General features: G+C 48.4%; 2 protein-coding genes across 4 annotated transcripts; one reads left to right on the top strand and one right to left on the bottom strand.

Annotated features, from left to right (window-relative positions):
• Positions 1-5,018: 5,018 nt before the first annotated feature.
• Clp1 (cleavage factor polyribonucleotide kinase subunit 1) lies at positions 5,019-9,960 on the bottom strand. 2 transcript variants are annotated; one of them, XM_050121077.1, is made up of 3 exons: positions 9,470-9,960; positions 7,146-7,772; positions 5,019-6,047 (listed from the first exon to the last, which is right to left on the bottom strand). In XM_050121077.1, the coding sequence occupies exons 2-3, from the start codon at positions 7,749-7,751 to the stop codon at positions 5,376-5,378; spliced, it is 1,278 nt and encodes a 425-aa protein (XP_049977034.1). In that variant the 5' UTR covers positions 7,752-7,772; positions 9,470-9,960; the 3' UTR covers positions 5,019-5,375. The 2 variants fall into 2 exon arrangements, with proteins under 2 accessions (XP_049977034.1, XP_049977042.1); XM_050121085.1 differs by lacking the exon at positions 9,470-9,960 and adding an exon at positions 8,451-9,455.
• Positions 9,961-12,172: 2,212 nt separating this feature from the next.
• Ypel4 (yippee like 4) lies at positions 12,173-19,508 on the top strand. 2 transcript variants are annotated; one of them, XM_050121131.1, is made up of 6 exons: positions 12,173-14,135; positions 14,908-15,091; positions 17,451-17,775; positions 17,924-17,967; positions 18,259-18,367; positions 18,552-19,508. In XM_050121131.1, exons 3-6 carry the CDS (start codon positions 17,635-17,637, stop codon positions 18,639-18,641), a joined length of 384 nt encoding a protein of 127 aa, XP_049977088.1. In that variant the 5' UTR covers positions 12,173-14,135; positions 14,908-15,091; positions 17,451-17,634; the 3' UTR covers positions 18,642-19,508. The 2 variants fall into 2 exon arrangements, with proteins under 2 accessions (XP_049977088.1, XP_049977080.1); XM_050121123.1 differs by lacking the exon at positions 12,173-14,135 and adding an exon at positions 14,176-14,298.
• Positions 19,509-19,613: the final 105 nt, after the last annotated feature.

Below are 19,613 nucleotides of genomic sequence, written 5' to 3'. Positions count from 1 at the left end.
AGACAGCTGCGGACCCTGTAGCTTTGCCATAGGGCTCTCTTACAGCTCCAGGCCATCGTTCTGTTACATAACAGCCCTTGGAAAAGGAGTCCCACCCGCCACTTCCCTGAAACCAAGGTCTCTCGTGTGTCCAGTGTGGTTTCCAAGTTCTGTCATTGTCTCCCTGGGTTGACTTTAAATGTTGCAGATTTAACTTTGACACTTTAGCCTTAGGCCGCAAGTTAATGCACAAATCTACCCTTTGTTCTTTAGAGTCGGGTCTGTCTCCTTCTCTGACTGGTATATATTATCATTTCTACTCCGTTTTTACTATTGTTCTCGATCCAGCATTTGTTATAACCGATTCCAGTTCATGTTGACTACTTTTCAAATCCTCAGCTATATGAAAGATGCGGGTGGGGTGAGACACCTTTCAGGTGTTGACTCTTTTGGCTTCCAGAGGTGCCACTCAAGTAGTCAGGCTTGCCTGGCAGGCACTGTCACCCACTGGCCCATCTGCCAGCTCGGTTTTTCTACTCAGAACCTGGGCAAACAATCATGTCTGTTGGCCAGGCCACACGAAATGGAAAAAGCATCCCACCATCCAGCCAGAGGTACTGAATGCCTTAGCATCTCTAGAGACGTTAGACTGCTGGGTTGTTAAGCTCAGTTTCAGCTGACGAGCACTAGCAACGTGTAATCTCTGTCCCAAGGATTAACAGAGATTCCGTTCTCCTTTCCTTAAGATCACAAAATGTGTACCCCAGAAAGAAGGTTTCATAGGGTGTAACACAAAAAACTGTGTGTTCAAGGTCAGCCTGGTCTATAGGCAAGTTCCAGGACAGACTAGGCTACACAGAGAAACCCTGTCTCAAAAGAAGAAGGAGGAGGAGGAGAAGACTAGAACAATATATTATCCAGATCATCACATTTGAAATAAATTACTTTTTGACAAGTATGTCAAGAAATACCTGGTGCTTTCTCTCGTGTCGCCTATCTATACTTTTTTAAAATGCCCTTCACCTGAGTTTCCGTATGTCTGTATATGGCAAGCCAGTGCCAGGGTTAATTTAGCAAAAAGAATGCTTTCCTTCACCTTGTGTGGTAATGGTACACATGCCTTAATCCCAGCACTCTGGAGGCAAGCAGATCTCTGAGTTCGAGGCCAGCCTGGTCTACAAGAGCTAGTTCCAGGACAGGCTCCAAAGAATGCCTTCCTTCAGCAGTGTAAAAATGATCGCATTTTTTAACTTCTTCATGTTAAAATCCTATCTTCGCTCCTTGTCCTCTTGAAATAATCTTTTTGGTGCTGGGGGTGAAGCTCACTGACAGAATTTGGGCTTAGCATTTGCAAGGCCCTGGGTTGGATGCTTGGCATACTTGCCAAACATAGTAAGCTTCTTTCAGACGATGATGTAGGATTTCCCTCTGTATGCTGTGGTTACCACTGATAAATAAAGTAACTGCTTTGGGCCTATAGCAGAGCTGTACAGGAACAGAGCTAGGCGGGGAAAACTACACGGAATGAGAGATAAGGTGGAGTCAGAGAAGCAATGGAGCCCTACTGGAGACAGATGCCCAAACTTTACCTGGTAAGCCACAGCCACGTGGCAATACACAAATTAATAAAAATGGATTAAATTAATATGTAAGAGTTAGCCAATAAGAAGTTAGAGCTAATGGGCCAAGCAGTGATTTAGTTAATACAGTTTCTGTGTGATTATTTCAGTTCTGGGTGGCTGGGGAGAACAAGCGGAGAGTAGCTGGGAACCAGCAAGCAGCCTCCCTGCAACAAAAAGACAGTCCTTCTCTTTGTTCTCTGGATCCTTTTCTCTTCACTGCACACTTTCTTCCTTATTTTCATGAGGTAGAAGAGGCACGCATGTGACACAGAACAGGTATCGAGGTCACAGGACAACTTGTGGGAGTCAGTTCTCTCCAGGCTGTCAGGTTTAGCAACCGTGCCTTTATCTGCTAAACCGTCTTGCCAACTCTTGAAAGATAAGTCTGTACCTAACATCCTCCGTGTGCAGTACCTTGAAAGTTTATCCCCCACCATGCCAAGACTGCTTTCCAAGGCCAGTTTTGATCCACATCAGTGCTTCCAGGAGGTTTCTTTGGTTGGTTCCCAGTATGCTTCTCGTTCTGCCCCAACCCACACCAGCCTGTTTCTTTTTCCAGTGCTGAGAGTGGAATCCAAAGCCTTATGCTGCTGAGCAGAAGCTGTGCCCCTAGAACTGCATCCCAGCCCTTTTTGGCCTCTTACCTCCATCTTTGTTCCTCATTTCCATCTTCACAGCATGTAAATTACTAAATTACAGTGCTTAAAATACTTTCTGTATGTTGGGAGATATTCGATCACACTGTGAACCCCAAGTTTGCATTTGTGCTAATAAAATTAACCTTGAGTCAGGAGGCTGAGTTAGCTAGCAAGCAAATCTCAGTAAATTGGAGGCCTGCCTGGTCTACAAAGAGTTCCAGGACAGCCTGGACTGTTACATAGAGAAACCCTGTCTCAAAATTAATTAATTAATTAATTAATTAAAAATAGTTAAAAAAAATTTTAAAAATTTTTATGGAGCTGGGGAGATGGCTCAGCAGTTAAGAGCACTGACTGCTTTCCTGGAGAGTCTGAGTTCAATTCCTAGTCACCACATGGTAGCTCACAACCATCTATAATAGGATCTGATGCCCTCTTCTGGCATGCAGGTATACTTGCAAGGCATTCATACGTAAGACATAAATTGTTTAAAAACTTATCTAAGCCAGGGATGGTGGTACATGTAGTAACTCCAGCACATGCACTGTGGAGGAGTTCTGCAGGCTGCACACTGAGTCTGAGAGTGATCCTCGTCTCAACAGTGCACACACACATTCAGCAGTCAAGAGCACTAAATGGTCAGGTTTGGTGGCCTATGTTTAATCCCAGCACTCAGAAGGCAGAGGCAGGTGGATCTCTGAGTTCGAGGGCCAGCCTGGTCTACAGAGTGAGTTCCAGGACCGGCAGAGCTGTTACAGAGATTCCCAGCACCCAGAAAGCACTCACAGGCTAAACTTCAGGTCAGGAGCTGACACCCTGTTCTGACCTCCCCAGTCACCTCACAAGCAAAATACTCATACACATAAAATGAAAAAAACACACACACACACACACAGACCCTACCACGAGTCATCATCCTCAATCCCATTTTCTAATCCTCACTCTTACCAGCAAGTCCTAGCCATTGGATGTTCAAATATCCCCAAGCACAGAGGGTCACACTCCCCTCATCTGCAGCCATCATTCTGCCCCCCACCGAGTCACACCTCGATACCGACAGGAAAACACCCCATTGGTCTTTGGCTTCTCCAGAGACCTGCCCCCTGTAGTCAGTTCTCCACAGGGCAATCTTCAAAATGAAGACTGGGTTAAAAAACGTGTTGGGGGGTGATCCTGGAGGCAGACAGGGACAGAGGACAGGGAAGAAGGCAGTAAGAAAATCAACCAAAACCAAATATGACGATGCCAGAAGGAAGTCTGTCGAGTGTGAAGTACCCTGCATCGTTGCTTGGCTGAATAGCCCTAGTCCTGTGTCTCCTGCTTGCTGTGGATGGGTAGTCTGCTTGACTCAGATTCATGAGCACTTTCTCTGTCTCTCCAGCTTCCTCCAGCCTCACCTTTACTTTGTTTGGTTCATTACACCCAACAACACTGCTTTCTCCTTCACTAAGCTCAGTTTTCTTTTTTAGGATTTTGTAGTTTCCTCTCTGAGGAAACTTTTGCATAAGTGCCGTTTAACTTTTCAGGTCTTCTGGGGATGTACTCTCAGAAAGGGCCCTTCCTGACTGTCCCATGTGCCCAAATTTAAGCTTCTGTATCCTACTTGCCTTTTTTATTCTTTTGCTGCAAGCTTCATAAAACTTTATTTTGTTCCCCACTTAGAAGTTTCTAATGCGTACATATGTGCACAGTAAAGAATTGGGGGATAGAGCTGGAGAGAGGCTCAGAGATCAAGAGCTCTGGCTGCTCTTCCAGAGATCCTGAGTTCAATTCACAACAACCCATGGTGGCTCACAACCATCTGTAATGAGATCTGGTGCCCTCTTCTGGCCTGCAGACATACACACAGACAGAATATTGTATACATAATAAACAAATATTTAAAAAAAAAAAAAAACCCCATGGTGGCTCACAACTATCAGTAGTGAGATCTGGTGCCCTCTTCTGACCGGCAAGCATACATGCAGGCAGAACATTGTACGCATTGCCCAGCTTTATACCCAAAATCTTTAGTACATTTGAACACAGGAACTTGATTCTAGACAAACAGGAAGGATAGCTTTAACAAAAAGGTAATGACCAGGGGATGGAGAAAGGTAATGACCGGGGGATGGAGAGATGGCTCAGCAGTTAAGACCTCTGCTCTTCCAGAGGTCCTGAGTTCAATTTCCAGTACCTACATTGTAGCTCACAACCAACTAAAATGGGGTCTGATGCCCTCTTCTGGCAGGTAGGGGTGCAGACAGGTCAGCATACATAAGTAAAATTTTTAAAAATTGGATGCCCTGATGCTCTCGTCTAGCACGTAGGCATGCAGAGCACTCATACATAATTTTTTTTAAAGGCATTGGGTTATCTCTAGGAAATAGAGCTGAAACCATCCCAAGATTATTGCCAGTCTCTAATCTCAGAGTACACCCAGCACTGGAAACAGGTTTACCATCTAAGTGTGAAGCAAGAGGGAACCATCATAAAAACATGCTTGGTAGGTAGGTGTGGTGGCACATGCCTTTATCCCCAGCACTCAGGAAGTAGAAGCAGGCTCCATCTGTCCTGAAATGAAACCCTGAGGCCAGCCTGGTCTAGAGTGAGTTTCAGGACAAGCAAGGGTACACAAGAAAACTGTGTCTCAAAAAAATAAATAAATAAACAAACATGCTCAGCTCACAAGTAGGTTCTTGGGTTTCTCCTCCTCACAATGCTTTAGCAATAAATCCTTCCTATAGTTTCTATAATGCTTCGGTAGAAAAATGAAATTAAAAAAGAATCACAACAACTTACAATATGGCAATGATATTTATTAAAATATTTTCAAGTTTGAACTTTATCTCACTTTCATCTGGTTATAACAAGAACTATATATGGATCAGAAAGCAGTAACAAAAATCCCCTCATGGTAGCACAGTGGAAGACATGGAATTATCCAGGGTCTTGGAATATTTAAAGTGGCACCTTAGGTGATCTTTAAAAAAATAGTTATTTTTTTTTTTCTTAGTCTCTCCTTTTGGTTCAGAGTACAGAAGTATGGCTCCTACCGTTGTTCCTCGTCGGCTCCTTAAGATCCCCAAATCTCATTCCCTCTGCCTTGGGTGATGGCCAGATTTCCATGGTCCAGAAAGTGAGACTCTTGCTAACACTACTTGAGATCCATGAACCGGATGTCCATGATGAGAAGAAAGTTCTTAGGCAGCGGGCGGGGGGCTGGAGACAGCACGGTAAACACCTGGTGTTCCAGATCCACACTGGTCACCACAATGAACCCAGCCACGCTTGTCTCAGAAAGGTTCTCCTCTGTCCCCTCAGCGGTACTGACACTCAGAAGATGGTGCACCATATCTCTGCCAGGGGTGACAGGTACTAACTTGAGCTGATTGTCTTCCTGAGACATGCCCAGAGGTAAACAGGAGTCTGGGATGGTAGGTGCCCCGACTTTGTAGATTTTCACATCAGAAAATTTGACATTGAAGGCATGGGGATAGAAACAGCCTCGGAATCCGTAGAAATACTCACGGATGCGCTCATCCCTACATTCCCGCCGGAAGTCCTTGGAGCGTTCTACCACACCCCCTGATTTTGGAAGCAACACAGTTCGAACAAAATGAGGCAGGTCCCTTTTCAGTTCGTTGTACAGCCGTTCTTGATCCAGAACCACCACCACGTCCACCTCGAAGGCTGATGCTGCATGCACCAGGGCCTGGTACCCGGAGCCCTTGACCCAGCCGCAGGTGTTGATGACGCAGCCGCTCACGGAAGCCCTTCTGTTCACCTCACACCGCTGGTTGAACACGTCGGCTAAACGAGACGTAATCTGGAAAAGATCAAAATGAGAGCACAAGACGGATAAAATAAAAATAACACAGACAGGGCCGGGCGGTGGTGGCGCACGCTTTAATCCCAGGGAGGCAGAGGCAGGGGGATCTCTGTGAGTTCGAGACCAGCCTGGTCTAGAAGAGCTAGTTCCAGGACAGGAACCAAAAGCTACGGAGAAACCCTGTCTCGAAAAACCAAAAGAAAAAAGAAAAAAAAGAAAAAGAAAATAAAAAATAAAATAAAATAACACAGACAAATTTATGTGCACTGGTTTGGTATTTTGTCTGCATGAATGTCCATCCATCTAAGGGTGTCAGATTCCCTGGAACTGGAGTTAAACAGTTACAGGCTGTCATGTGGGTGCTTGGACCCTGGAAGTGCAGCCAAGGCTTGTCTTCACCGAGCCATCTCTCCAGTTCCCAAATCCATCTATTTCAGTTCCTTTTTAGAGAAATTGGTACCTGTGTACAGGACTGGGAACCCAACCACAAGTCTTGAAATGTGCGTGGCGAGGAAACTACATCGTAAGCCCCCCCCCTTTTCTTTCTTTTTTTCTTTTATGAGACAGGGTCTCAGTACAAGACTCTAGCCTAAAACCAAAAATAAAATAAAATAAAATAAAGCCGGGAGAAGGTGACAAACGCCTTTAATCCCAGCACTCCAGAGGCAGAGGCAGCTCACTCTCAGAGCTCAAGGCCAGACTGGCCTACTGAGCAAGTTCCAGGACAGATAAGGCTGCTGTCTCGAAAAACACAAATAAATAAACTAATTAAATATAAAAAATGCTTGGTTTTCTAAGGGGGAAAAAAAAGTTGAAGCTGACTTAGGTTTAGATTTCTTCTAAATCCAAAGTGATTAAGTTTGAGGGCAAAAATGTATTGTTTCTCTGTAGCTCTGGAGCCTGACAGGGAACTAGCTCTTGTAGACCAGGCTGGCCTTAAACTCAGAGACCTGCCAGCCTCTGCCTCCCGAGTGCAGGGATTAAAGGCAAGCGCCACAACCACACGGCTAATTTCTTCTATTTTAAGTAACAAAATGCCTACTTCCTACCCTGATTTAAGTTTTCCCTCCACCCCACCTTAGCTCCAGCACTGACCTTATTATAAAGCTTGATGTTGGTGCCAGGAGTGGTGGAGCCAAAATGATACACAAGAGGGGCCTGGATGGAGAAACCTTCCTCCACGTCTGCGGGCCGCTCGATGTAGAGGGCCCCCATGGTTCCAGGGATGGACACAGAGCCCTGGCCCACATCCAGCTCCACATACGTGGGACGGCGGCCCAAGCGCACTGCGTAATTGAGGAGCAGCCGGCACACCGTGGACTTGCCCACATCAGTAGGGCCCACAACCATCACGCGGGGGCCTCGCTCTTCTTCCTTTTCCGCCTGCCTCCGCATCTGCTCCAAGGCGGTATGCGTGTTGAGGTAAAGCAACATGGGCGTGTCCTTAGAGACGTAAGCCACCTCGGTCCGGCCACTCAACTGCAGAGAACAGCCATGCCAAGTGAAAACAGCCACCTTGGCACCAGCATCAAAGGTGAATTTCTTGTTTCTGGTCAGCTCTGTGCCAAAGATCTCTGCCATGCCAGCCAGCAACTCCAGCTGAACTGACTGAGATGCCTCCACCTCAAATCGAAGCTCTGTTTCTCGTTCCAGTTCAAATTTAGTCGTTGGCTTCTTGTCATCATTGGATTCCTCACTCATCTTTCTGTGTAGCTGCTATGCCTAGAACCCAAATTAAACATCAGATCCAATCACTACATCGGGCCACTGCTGCGGTACAATCTTTCTACGCTGTAAATATGTACTACTGCTATAATTGGTTTTTGTTTGTTTGTTTGTTTTTCGAGACAGGGTTTCTCTGTGGCTTTGGAGCCTGTCCTGGTCTAGCTCTGTAGACCAGGCTGGTCTCGAACTCACAGAGATCTGCCTGCCTCTGCCTCCCAAGTGCTGGGATTAAAGGCGTGCGCCACTATCCCCCGGGGCTACTGCTATAATTGTTAATAAAAAGCTGGCCGATAGCTGGGCAGAAAGAGATTGGGAAAGACAGCCTGACAGAGGGAGAGTTCTGGGAAGAAGGGTGGAGTCAGAGCAGTCCCTAGCCAGATGCAGAATGAGTTGGACACACAAAATGGAATAGAGATGTTACTAGCCCCGGGACAGCACATGGATTAATAGAAATAGGTTAGGTTGTAAGAGCTAGTTAGTAACAGCCTGAGCTATCAGCCAAGCATGTATAATTAATATTATCTTCCAATAGTTTCATCCCTTTATCTTTTCTGCACAGTTCTTATTGCCTTACGACTCACTGGGTGAGGCAATGACTAATAAATAAAAACCCAGAGAGAATCCAGGTTCAACCTGAAGATCCGAAAAGCAAAACAGCCAGCCACTGGCTCTTACCTGAGATGACGATCCTGATCCTGCCTCCAGGAATCTCAGAATGAGACCGTGTCTGTGAGCTGCCTCCTCCTGTCTTATATTCCCTTCTAGGGCTGGGATTAAGGCGTGCACTGCCTGGTTTCTATGGCAACTAATGTGGCTACTGGTATTAAAAGTGCGTGTCACCACTGCCTGGTTTGTGGAGTTGTTTTACTCTCTGATCTTCAGGCAAGCTTTATCTATTAAAATACAAATGAAATGCCACTATGACTGGGTATTTGTTTTCATTCAGTCTCCCCACAGCTAGAAGGAAGAGGTATTTTTGTTTGCTACCCTATCTCTAGTAGGTACAAGAGTAGGGCACTGAGTGAATGAATGACTAGGTTATACAGAGAATACTCCCTACAGAGTTTGTTAAATTTTGTTAACAGGAGACTTGATCGCACTGGTTTCTCTCCATCATTCCTTTTTTTTTTTTTTTTTTTTTTTTTCCGAGTCAGGGTTCCTCTGTGTAGCTCTGGAGCCTGTTCCGGAACTGGCTGGGAAGACCAGGCTGGCCTTGAACTCCGCCTCCCAAATGCTGGGATTAAAGGCGCCTCCTAAGTGCTGGGATTAAAGGCGTGCGCCACCCACACCGACTCCATCATTCTATTGGAAAATAACAGATGCCCGCTCTCCAACTCTCTTAGCCGAGAAGAAGCTAGACTCTGAATAGTGTGCAAAGAACAGGACACAGGGTTCAGACTAAGAAAACATTTACACGTCCGGCTCTGGGACTCCTAGCAGCTACTATAGTCCAATCTACACCCGAACCAACTCTTCAGCTATCATACGGTGGGAATTTACACGTCCTCACGTAACAGCGACCACAGTAGGTAAAACAAAACAAAGAAACATCGTAAATTACAATCTACCAAAGAAACGTAAGTTACTAGTTCTGATTCTGAACCGCACTTCCAGGTTCAGCATTTGTGGCAGTTATCTCCAGCAATCTACCCAGGCCTCGCAGAAGTGAGCCGAAGTCCTTAATTAAGTCTTACCTGCACAACCACAGGCGCTAAATGAACGTGACAGAAGCGTCCGGACAGGACCGCAGCACAACCACACACAACGCTCACTTAGAGACCTGCCGGAAAGCAAACGCGGTTCCGTTCTTGCGCGGTGAGAGAAGGCGCTGTCGCGTAAAGCCTCTTGGGACGTGTAGTTGGATGGAGGGGCGAGCTCGCACCGCCGCTCGGCCCTCTGGGAGTCGTAGTTCAAGGATTGTGCCGTGACGCGCGAGGTGGGCGGGGCATCTCCGTCACTTGGTGCGGGAAGACCGCAGGAGGCGGGGAGGAGGCGTTGCCGGTGCGCCCACGCGCCGGAGGCGGGTACGTGGTCTGTCCCCATCTGTCGTCCAGGAAAGCGAAGGACGACCCGAAAGGGAGACGCCTTACAGGCTGGATCCTCGGCTAGCCTAGACCACGAGTCAGAAAGTTAGCAAAACCCAGCTTCAGCAGGAGACCCAGGCGGAGGGACATTGGCAGCAATCACACCCGTTTGAGGCTGCGCAGAGCTGACAGCCTCCGCCTGTTGGTTCCTGTCGCGTAGAAGGAACCAAGTGTAAATTGTTTTCCCTAGTTCTTTTCTGGCCTAACTGTAGCCCAGGCTAGCCAACCGTGGACTCGCGGTGATTTCTCCTGCCTCGGGCCTTCAGAATGCTGGAATTTAGAGACTTGAGCCACCAAGCCAGGATCCTTGTTTTTGTTTGTTTGCGCTTGTTTACTTTGATAAACGTAGAATAAAAGCCCAGTGATTTCCTCCATTTACCTTATTAATCAGTCATTATCCATCAACCTCTGCCAGAGTCTGGACTGTTCTGTAGGTAAATCCGACAGTTATACAAGGTCAGTCATTTACACCACTGCTAACCGGTTCCCCCACATCTACAATCCACTTTTCACAAGCACGGGCCTTTGAAATCTTTTTGGCTCACTGCTTGACTGGATAAATCACAAGCTTCCTTTCCCTGAGATGTCTCTTGTCTGTAAAATGGGAATAATAACAGTATTCGACCTCTTAAAGTTGTTTTGAAGATTGGATGAGATATATGTAAAGCACTAAGCACATTGCCTATAATGTAGCAAGTATCTGAGTTAGCCTTTTAATTAGGTTTCTCTGTGTAACAGTCCTTGCTGTCCTGGAACTAGCTCTTGTAGACCAGGCTGGCCTTGAACTCATGGAGGTCCACCTGTCTTGGCCTCCCGAGATTAAAGGTGTGCGCCACCACCGCCTGGCACCTTTTAGGTTTTTATTGTAGGCTGGAGAGACTAAAAATTTCATTTATTCATACAGTGTTTCCCAAGTTTTTTCATGTGTCTTATGTCACAACACCCTCAAACCCAGGTAGGTATATTATCTCCAGTTTCCTTTGGGGAGGAAACTAAGATAATCGGAGGCATTTGCCCAAACATTCAGTTATTAGTAAATGTAGGGGTTTTGTTTTGTTTTTCCGGACAGTGTCTCGCTGTCCTGACTGTCCTGGAACTCACTACATAGACCAGGCTAGCCTCAACAGAGATCCACCTGCCTCTGCCTCCAGAGTACTGGGTTTAAAGTGTGCACCACTATGAGGCTTAGAGGTTGGCTTCTTGGTGGTTAACTTCGTTTTCCAGCTTTTTTTTTTTTTTTTTTTTTTTTTTGCTTTTTTGAGACAGGGTTTCTCTGTGGTTTTGGAGCCTGTCCTGGAACTAGCTCTTGTAGACCAGGCTGGTCTAGAACTCACAGAGATCCGCCTGCCTCTGCCTCCCAAGTGCTGGGATTAAAGGTGTGCGCCACCACCGCCCGGCCGTTTTCCAGCTTGATTGGATTAGTAAACCCTGTGAACAACACCAGTGAGGCGCTCTTTTGGGTGTGTCTGTGAAAGGAATTCAGAAGAGCGTGAGACCGAAGAGGGAAGATTCACTCTGAAAGTGGGCAGCACCGTTCCGGGCCTGGGGTCCTGGGCTGAATCGGAAGAGGAAAAAGCACTCTGTCTGCTTCCTCATCTGGCCAGATGTGAGCAAGGTTCCAACACCACAGCTAGTAGTGGTTCCCATTGCTGCAGCCTCCCTGTGCCGATGGACTCTGCCTCCCGAACCGTGTGTCAAAAGAGAAACTCCTTCCAGTTGCTTTTGTGTCAAGTATTTCATCATAGCAATGAGAAATGTAACTAAAACAGATTCAAACCAAGAACTTATGGAGTTGGATCCATTTATAATAATGGGCAAACAATTGCTTGGTTTTAGCTGTTAGGTATTGTTCCATGACTGCGCAGGTGCAGAGTATACATGTTCGTTTAATTCCAGCTAGAACCTGTGCGGTAGTTATGGTAACTGTCATTACAGGTACTGCTTCTTTCTCTTTATTTCTTTCTCTCTCTCTCTCTCTCTCTCTCTCTCTCTCTCTCTCTCTCTCTTTCTCTCTCTCTCTCATTGTTTTGATTTGGTTTTTGAGATAGGGTTTTTTGTGTAGCCTTGGCTGTCCTGGAACTCACTCTGTGTACCAGGCTGGCCTCGAACTCACAGAGATCTGCCTGCCTCTGCCTCTTGAGTCCTGGGATTAAAGGCTTTCTGGTCTACCTTTCTCTTCCTGGCCCTATGTAGCGCTCAGTTTTCAGGCAGGTAAGTTGTCACCTCTCACCCTTTTCTTTGGGGATTTGCTTTAGTTATTTCATTTATTCACCATGCAGACATTAGCTTTTTTTTTTTTACATTGTATTGATTTTTATTGAGGTCTACATTTTTCTCTGCTCCAGACATTAGCTTTTTAATGAACTATTAGGCATAGGCTGATCCTTTACCATTCTTCAGAATTTTAGCACTAGACTTCATTAGCAAACTTGTAGCCTCCCGAAGGAGCTCATCCTTTCTTTGGAACACATTCTCCCGAGTCTTCTTTGCCTCCACACACTCCCTCAAGGTGATGTCTCCCAGTTACCTGAAGGTCATCTTTATATGGATATTGCATAACCACCTCAAGCTGACTTTAGGAAGAGCCCTCTCCTCCCTTTGAGATGGCTCTCCACTTCTCTTAAATACAGAAAAAGGACAGAGCGTACCAATTGTCAGTGCTTGCCCACTCTCTTGTCATTTCCAGTCTCACTAGACACTCCTGCCATCTCCACCTCACCACCAACCCCTCCTGTCTGTGTCTCACTCCTTCTCCTCTCCAGCTAAATCTTTGATCATTTTCTTCTGTTGATTTAAATTGATGGATATCCTTTTGGCTACCTGCTTTAAGTCCATGCCCTAAGGACCTTCCCTTTTCTCTCAAGGCTGGTTCCTCACACTCATCCTCCCCCTAGTTTTCCTTTCTCCTTTGTCTGATCTATCTAATATTGTGTGTGACGCTGGCGATGATGTCGGGGGTGGCAGTGGCCACAATGGGCATGTAGACGCCAGAGAGCAACATTTCAAAGTTGTCTCTGTCCTATTTCATAGATTCTGTCTGGAGATTGAACTCGGATTTCAGGAAGGCGTTGGCAGCAAGTGCATTTACCTGCTGAGCCTCTCTACAGCGCCCGTATTTCCTCTAATTTCTGTTGCCCAGACAAAACTTCCCCTGCCCCTCTCCACCTCTCCCTCTGGATTTTGTTTTTCTGAGAGCCTTGAATGCCTGCTCCTCCTATCTCTACCTATGAAATGCTGGGGTTACAGGCATGCACCTTCATAGCCAGCCTGTCTGTCTGAGACAGAGTCTCACATACTAGCCCAGAATGGCCTGAAACTCACTGTGTAGTTCAGGATGGCCTCTAACTGGGATCCTCTCAACTCAGCTTCTTTGTCTTCCTTACAGTTCTTCTCACATCCAGACCCTCATGATACACACATTGTCTTTTCAGAATTAACTGACCCAAGACTTGTTCTCGATTGAATATCCAGAACCCCCTTCTCTCCTTAGCCAGCTAGCAGCATCTCTCATTGCCCATAGTCCCTGCCTCGACCCACAGTTTTCATATTCAGAAAGGTATCCTCTGTGAAAAGCAAATCAAACCAAAGAAAGGGAGGGTTTGTCTTGTGTTGGTGACGTATCCTGGGTCCATGTTTTAGTGACACGGTTCTGTACTACATGGGAAGTATTCTAAATCAGATGAATTTTAACTGAAAGCTGATTTTTTAAAAAAAATGTAATCTTTCTACAAGGCAAAAATTTGGCATTATGTCTCTTGAAAGATCAAAAATTTAATAGTACATATTCTCTAGGCTTAGGGGTTATGAATTGAGAATGTTTTTGTTTGTATTGGTTTGGGGCTCTCTATTGCTGATGTCACCATGAAGCCCAGGCTGGCCTGGAACTGGCAGTCCTTCTGCTTGCCTCTTTGCCCACATGGAGAACGCTGTTCCGAAGTAACACTAACTCATTCCTAACAAAACTCTCCAATTTGGACGCCAGCTTAAAAAGTTCCCAAAAAGGGAACAAAAGAAAACCACATCACTCATTACTTAGTGCCTATTGTGTGTGAGGCACTCCTTTGGAAATGTACATGCTATCTCTCTCAGTCACTTCTCCGTGAGGTAAAATATCATTAGCTTCACTGAACCGAAGAGCTGTGTGGCGCAGGAGGATTAGTCACTTGCCCGTGGTTCCTGGTGAATAATTGGCAGAGCTAAGATTTCGACTCAGGAGTCTTTGAGATCAAAGCCAGACACTTGGCCGTTGCCTGAAGATGCAAGCAAGCCCTGTTCTGTAAGTCTCTCCTACGTGCAGGGTTTTACACTAGATGATGCGGTCTTGGGGTGCAGAGAGGTTTCCCCGAGGACCTACCTCCAAAAGTCTGCAGTCCAGTCAAGACCCTATGTCCTATAGACATCTCCATTCGCAGCACACGTTATTTTGGAGGCAGTAGTTGGTAAGAACTTCCTGGGTGCAAGGTGTCATATTTGACCTATGGCTTCTTTGGGAGGCATTACACTGAGATGCTAAAGCTTCCAAGTGCTCAGTACTGAGCACACTGGAGAGCCCAGTTTGTCATCCATGACAATTAGTATATCCTCCTTTAGCCTACATCAGAGCTGATGTCAGAGTTGAAGTGGAAAAATGTATCCTGTCGAGTGTGTGTGTGTGTGTGTGTGTGTGTGTGTGTGTGTGTGTGTACTTCCTGGCTCTCGCTCTCTATCTCTCACTTCCCCAGCCCTGCCTCCCTAACTCCATCCCTGCCCTTCCCTCAGGTTCAGTTTCCTTGGTCACAGGGCCGTGCTCCTTAACAACCACCTCCTCTTTTGCCTATCACCAGCCTCCACACCCCAAAACCAGCCATCCCTCTGCCTCCACTCCCTATCATCACTCCTCTAGCCCAGTCCCTCGATGCCTGCCCCCTCCCTCCCTTCCTCCCTCCCTCCCAACCCGCCTCCTGTGTCTCCCAGCCCTGCTCTGACGTGGGAGGTGAGGGGGGTGGGGGGTTGGATGAGTCACAGTGTTATGATGCAGTTCCACAACACACAGTCACATTTACCCACAGACCGAGGTACAGAACAAGAGGCCACCTCTGGCCCCCAGCAGCTGTCCAGCCTGCAGTCCCAGTCCTCAAACCCCCAACGACCCAATCCCATCCCCTTCCCTACTGAAGGAGCGGAAAGAGAAGAGAGAAGAGAGAACAGAGGGATTGAAAGAGATAAACGGAGATCTCTGGAGCAGACCTCAAGGTGAGGGGACAGCCCTTCTCCAAATCAATTTTTCCCCTTTGCCAATCTTCTCTTCCTACTGCGTGTTGCTTTCTCCCCTTTGCAAAAGCATTATTCATGCACCCTTTGTCCTCCCTTCCCCCTCCCTGGCGCCTCCGCTCCTCTCTCGGCTTCTCCATCCTTCCCCAAGCTCTGACGATTCTCTCGCACTTATTTCCCGGCAACTTCGGCTCCAAGCTTCAGACATCACTGTTGATTGTTTTTGCTGCTGGTGCAGACCCCCAAAGCCCGCCCTGGAAGCTGGCTGCTCTGCTCATCATTCGGACCATACCATACTGAAAATGCTGGCCCAGGGGGAGGTAGAACCTCAAAGCGATTGAATATACCCAATGTGGGCGCAAGTCCCCCTCCCCTTTTTTAATTCCCGGGAGGCACTGGATTCGCACTTGGTCCCATCGGCCTCTGCCTCATCACTTCTGGCGTCCGCTGCCAGTTTTCCCAGTTGCGAGCCCTTCTGCTCCCCCCACCCCCTACAGTCCAGCCCCAGCTCAGCATCACGGATCGTCCTCTTCCCAGCACTCACCTTTGTTGTTTTTTTTCTGCCCCCAGTCATTTGTCTGATTAGTGTCACCCTATGACGAGAGATGGCAGAGATGGGAGAGGAAAGGACCCCAACTCTCCTCCTTGGGATTTTTTTTTTGGCCTTTTTTTGCAGCTTCTCCTCTGCTGGACTGAGAAGCAGGGGACAGGGAGGGAGGCGTGACAATGACGGAAGGACAGGGATGGGGAAGGAGCAGAAGATAGAGGGAGAGGGCAAACCTGGCTTCTCCTAGTCCCTTGAAGGAGGTGTTTAAAGGTGGAACCTTGAGGGGAACTTGAAGGCAAAGTTGAAGGCAGATCAAGAAAGTGACACTGAAATGTACAGTAAGGAGGGCCAGAACACAATGTCACCCTGAATTTGGCCCAAGGTGTTTTCCTGGGACCCAGCCAACGGTCGAGAACCAGAAACTGAAGATAGATGGTCTCACTCAAGGGGATTTGTGAAAAGACTGCATGGCAAGCCCTTGAAGAGAACAGAACAGTTGGGGTGCTTATGGCCACCACAAAGGGCAGGAGATCAGCCCAGTTTGTCCTGGCAACTGGAGTTGCCTCCTCTGCTTGGTGGTCTCCTCTGCTTGGTGGTCCAGCATCACTAGAGCAGTTAGCGGGCATCTCCGAAGGAGACACAGGCTACCCCACCCACAGCTGCAGGATAGGGCACCTCACCTGCTTATCGGAGTTACCAGAGGACACCTCCCTCCTTATCCCCTGCCTGCAGTACCCTCAGCCACATTGGGACTGGAGGGTGAGCAGATACCAGCGTCTCAAGATTCTTAATCAGAACCCTGCAATTATTTCACGTGCTGTTGCCCAGTCACCAGTGTTTGCCATTTTCTGCCTTGTGCCCCAAAGCCCAGCTCTTAAAAAATAAGGAGTCCCCTTACCGGGTTGTTTCCCATTAATGTTGCTCTCACACGATGCCACACTGGCTGGCTTAGCCCAGGAGTCTGGTCCGATGTACTGTCCCTCTGCCACGGGTCCAGCTGTCAGGCTTGATGGGAGAAAGATAAGTTTTCTCCTAGGGCTAGATGCCTGTCTTTAACTCAAGAGCTATGCTCACAGTAAGTAAACAGTGGTGAGACCTGATGGAGGGCCAGAGGCTAGGAAGACAGCAAGTGCTCCCTCTAGCCTGAGATGTGTAGCTCAGGATGCAGGACCGAGGAACAGCCAACGTGTAAGGTCTGGGATACTGAAGAAGCTACCAAGCTACCAAGTTATGTGGAGTTCCAGGGCTCAGGATAACTCCAGGAGAGGGCTAAGTGGGGTGTGTGTGTACCCATCTCCCTGTTCCTCCTCCCTTCTTTCCCCAAATGTGGGCCAATTGTATTGCCAACAGAGGCCCTGAGAGAGAAAAAAAAAAAAACAAAAACAAAACCGACAACCGCAACTCAGGAGCACTTCACTTTGATAAGGTTCTGAGCCCAGGTGGGGGGGGGCAGTTTCTCACAGAACTGGACACAGGGGAGTCTCTGCAGGTAATGTTGCTTCTAAGGCAGTGTCTGTGCCAGAAGGCTGCTCTCAGTGGAAAATGCTGGAGGCTGCTGCTGCCTCTTGAGAGCAAGAGGTACCAACTCCCTGGCCATGGCACAAGACGCCTGGAACCGCTGCCAGAACAGAATGGGACTCTAGGGGACAGAAAGTGCAATGGGAAGCCGAGGGCTGATGGCGATGGGGAAGGTGCGAGGGTCCAGGTGAGCTGAGCCCCATCTTCTTTAACTGCTCAAGAGCGGCTCCTCATGAGGTCACATCTCCCCCCTGACGAACCTTCGTTTCTTACCAGGTGATTTCCATTTCTATCTGGTTCTCGTCTGGGGGGGCCCTGGCCGGGCAGCCCCCCCACACTTCTACCGTCCTGAAACACGGCTCTAGCCAACCTGCTCCGCTGCTTTACCTGCGACCGTCTCTGCGGGGGCTGCACGGCACCAGCCCCTCCAGCCCGCCAGGGCATCGTCCTCCAGCCCGTCATGCCCAGCTGTGACCCTGGCCCGGCCCCTGCCTGTCTACCCACCAAGACTTTCCGCAGCTACCTTCCCCGCTGCCACCGTACTTACAGCTGTGTCCACTGTCGAGCACATCTGGCCAAACACGATGAGCTTATTTCCAAGGTAACGCCGAAGCGAGGGCCCGCCGCCTGCCTCCCCGGGCTTTCCCTCCGAGACAATGGGAGCACCTGAGGTCTCCCGCCACTCCAGCGGGATCTAGGCAGTGGGGTTGAGGCATACCCAGTGGTCACTGTCTGTCCTGTTTCCACAGTCCTTCCAAGGGAGCCATGGCCGGGCCTACCTGTTTAACTCCGTGTGAGTCTACCTCTTTCTTTGTGTGTGTGTGTGTGTGTGTGTGTGCGCGCGCGCGCGCGCGTGTGTTTGCTTGTGCTACGGCAGCTTTTCTCTTTGCAAAATGGGGGTAAGCCTTCAAAAGGATCAGAAAAGCAGTCTTAAGTTGTGCGGGGTCAAAGAAGGCCCAAGCACTGATCCTAAAGGGGTGGATGCTCTAGTCATCCCCCCCCCCCCCCGGTAGAAATCCTTCTGGGTAGGTTGGGACTGACAGAGCAACCCTACTGTGTGCTGGGTCCTTGTTTCCCGAGACAGGGTCAACGTGGGTTGTGGGCCAGCTGAACAGCGCCTCCTGCTCACAGGACTCCACTCGGTAGCTGACATTTTCTGCGAAAGCTGCAAGACCACACTGGGCTGGAAATATGTAAGTATTTGAGGAGAGCCGCTTCCTAGATTGTCCTCACTGCTCTCCAGACCCAGTGCGCAGACACCAGGCTTTTGCATGGTCCACAGAGGGAGCTTGGAACCGGGTTGGCCTAGGTGTGGGAAGAGGAGCCTGGAGGTGGAAGACACCCTTTTCCCATGGTCACCATCTTACTCCCCACCAGGAACAAGCCTTTGAGACCAGCCAGAAATACAAAGAAGGGAAGTACATCATTGAGATGTCACACATGGTGAAGGACAACGGCTGGGACTGAGGGGGGCTCAGCAGGCTGGGACCCTCCTCCGCATGCCCCACCTTCTCACACCAGTCCCCTGGCCCCGTGAGCAGTCCACACCAGCATGAGTACTGCCCACCCCTGGGGAAACCTGGCTCCAAACGACCACCGCCTCCCTCCCCCCACCGCAGCAGTACCAGGTCCCCTTGGAACCGGAGCCTGCGATACCCCAGGGGTAGTGAAGGCTCAGGAGCGGGTAGCAGTCAGGGAAATACGAAACTGGGGAGAGGAGACGCTAACAGCACTGAAAACAGAGTGATGGCAGGGTGTGAACTCAGGCAGATAGGACTAGGAGTTATCAACCTTTGATCCGCCTTTTTTTTGAATAACCAGGACAAACCCCTGGTGGTGGGGCTAGACCACAGAATAGCAGAGACTTAGGTTGGAGTGAAATTTTGGTCTCAGATATCAGGGCCCCAGAGTCTGAGGGTAGTTTACTCAACCCCATTCTTGGTCTAAAAAAAAAGGACTAGAGATGGGGCCAATAGAAGGAAAAAACACAAACCCTAGACCCTGGGAAATCAGTTGCAGGGGTTCCCATTTCACTCCGCTGTTTACCTTGGCACTACAGAGGCACTTTTAAGTATCTAATCTTTGCCATTGGGTGGGGTGGGGAAAGCTGCCCCAAGAACAGCCCCCACCCCTGGCTGGCTGTTGCCAGAGAGAGCAGTCTTTACGGGCATTCCCCAAGGCTCAGCCACTGCTCTCTGGGACCCAGTCCCTTGGAGGCGGTGGATCATCGGCGCTGCGGGACCAGTCTTTCCAGTGACTGCCACCAGCGAACGAAACTTTTGTATGATACATAAAGTGTTTGGGTCTATTTTTAATAAAAAGGGGAAAAGCAACTGAGGTACTGTGCTGGCTTTCCTTCCATAGGTGTGGGTCCCGTACTGTCCCAATAGGCACCAGCAAGGGTCTCTTTTTTTAAAACACCCCCTAGGAGGCAGTAGT

The sequence above is a fragment of the Alexandromys fortis genome, unplaced genomic scaffold (genome assembly GCF_014885135.2).
Source record: "Alexandromys fortis isolate MF-2015 unplaced genomic scaffold, M_Fortis_MF-2015_v1.1 scaffold_8_1_9099942, whole genome shotgun sequence".
Taxonomy (NCBI): Eukaryota; Metazoa; Chordata; class Mammalia; order Rodentia; family Cricetidae; genus Alexandromys; species Alexandromys fortis.
This window is presented reverse-complemented; position numbering and strand designations above follow the sequence as displayed.

What these genes read in the sequence shown, in the direction of transcription:
- Clp1 (XM_050121077.1), bottom strand. Translation starts at nt 7,751, where the DNA reads ATGAGTGAGGAATCCAATGATGACAAGAAGCCAACGACTAAATTTGAA. An exon ending in ACATCAAGCTTTATAATAAG is followed by an intron (nt 6,048 to 7,145) that starts GTCAGTGCTGGA and finishes GATCTTTTCCAG; the next exon opens with ATTACGTCTCGTTTAGCCGA.
- Ypel4 (XM_050121131.1), top strand. Translation starts at nt 17,635, where the DNA reads ATGCCCAGCTGTGACCCTGGCCCGGCCCCTGCCTGTCTACCCACCAAG. An exon ending in GCCTACCTGTTTAACTCCGT is followed by an intron (nt 17,968 to 18,258) that starts GTGAGTCTACCT and finishes TTCCCGAGACAG; the next exon opens with GGTCAACGTGGGTTGTGGGC. An exon ending in CCACACTGGGCTGGAAATAT is followed by an intron (nt 18,368 to 18,551) that starts GTAAGTATTTGA and finishes ACTCCCCACCAG; the next exon opens with GAACAAGCCTTTGAGACCAG.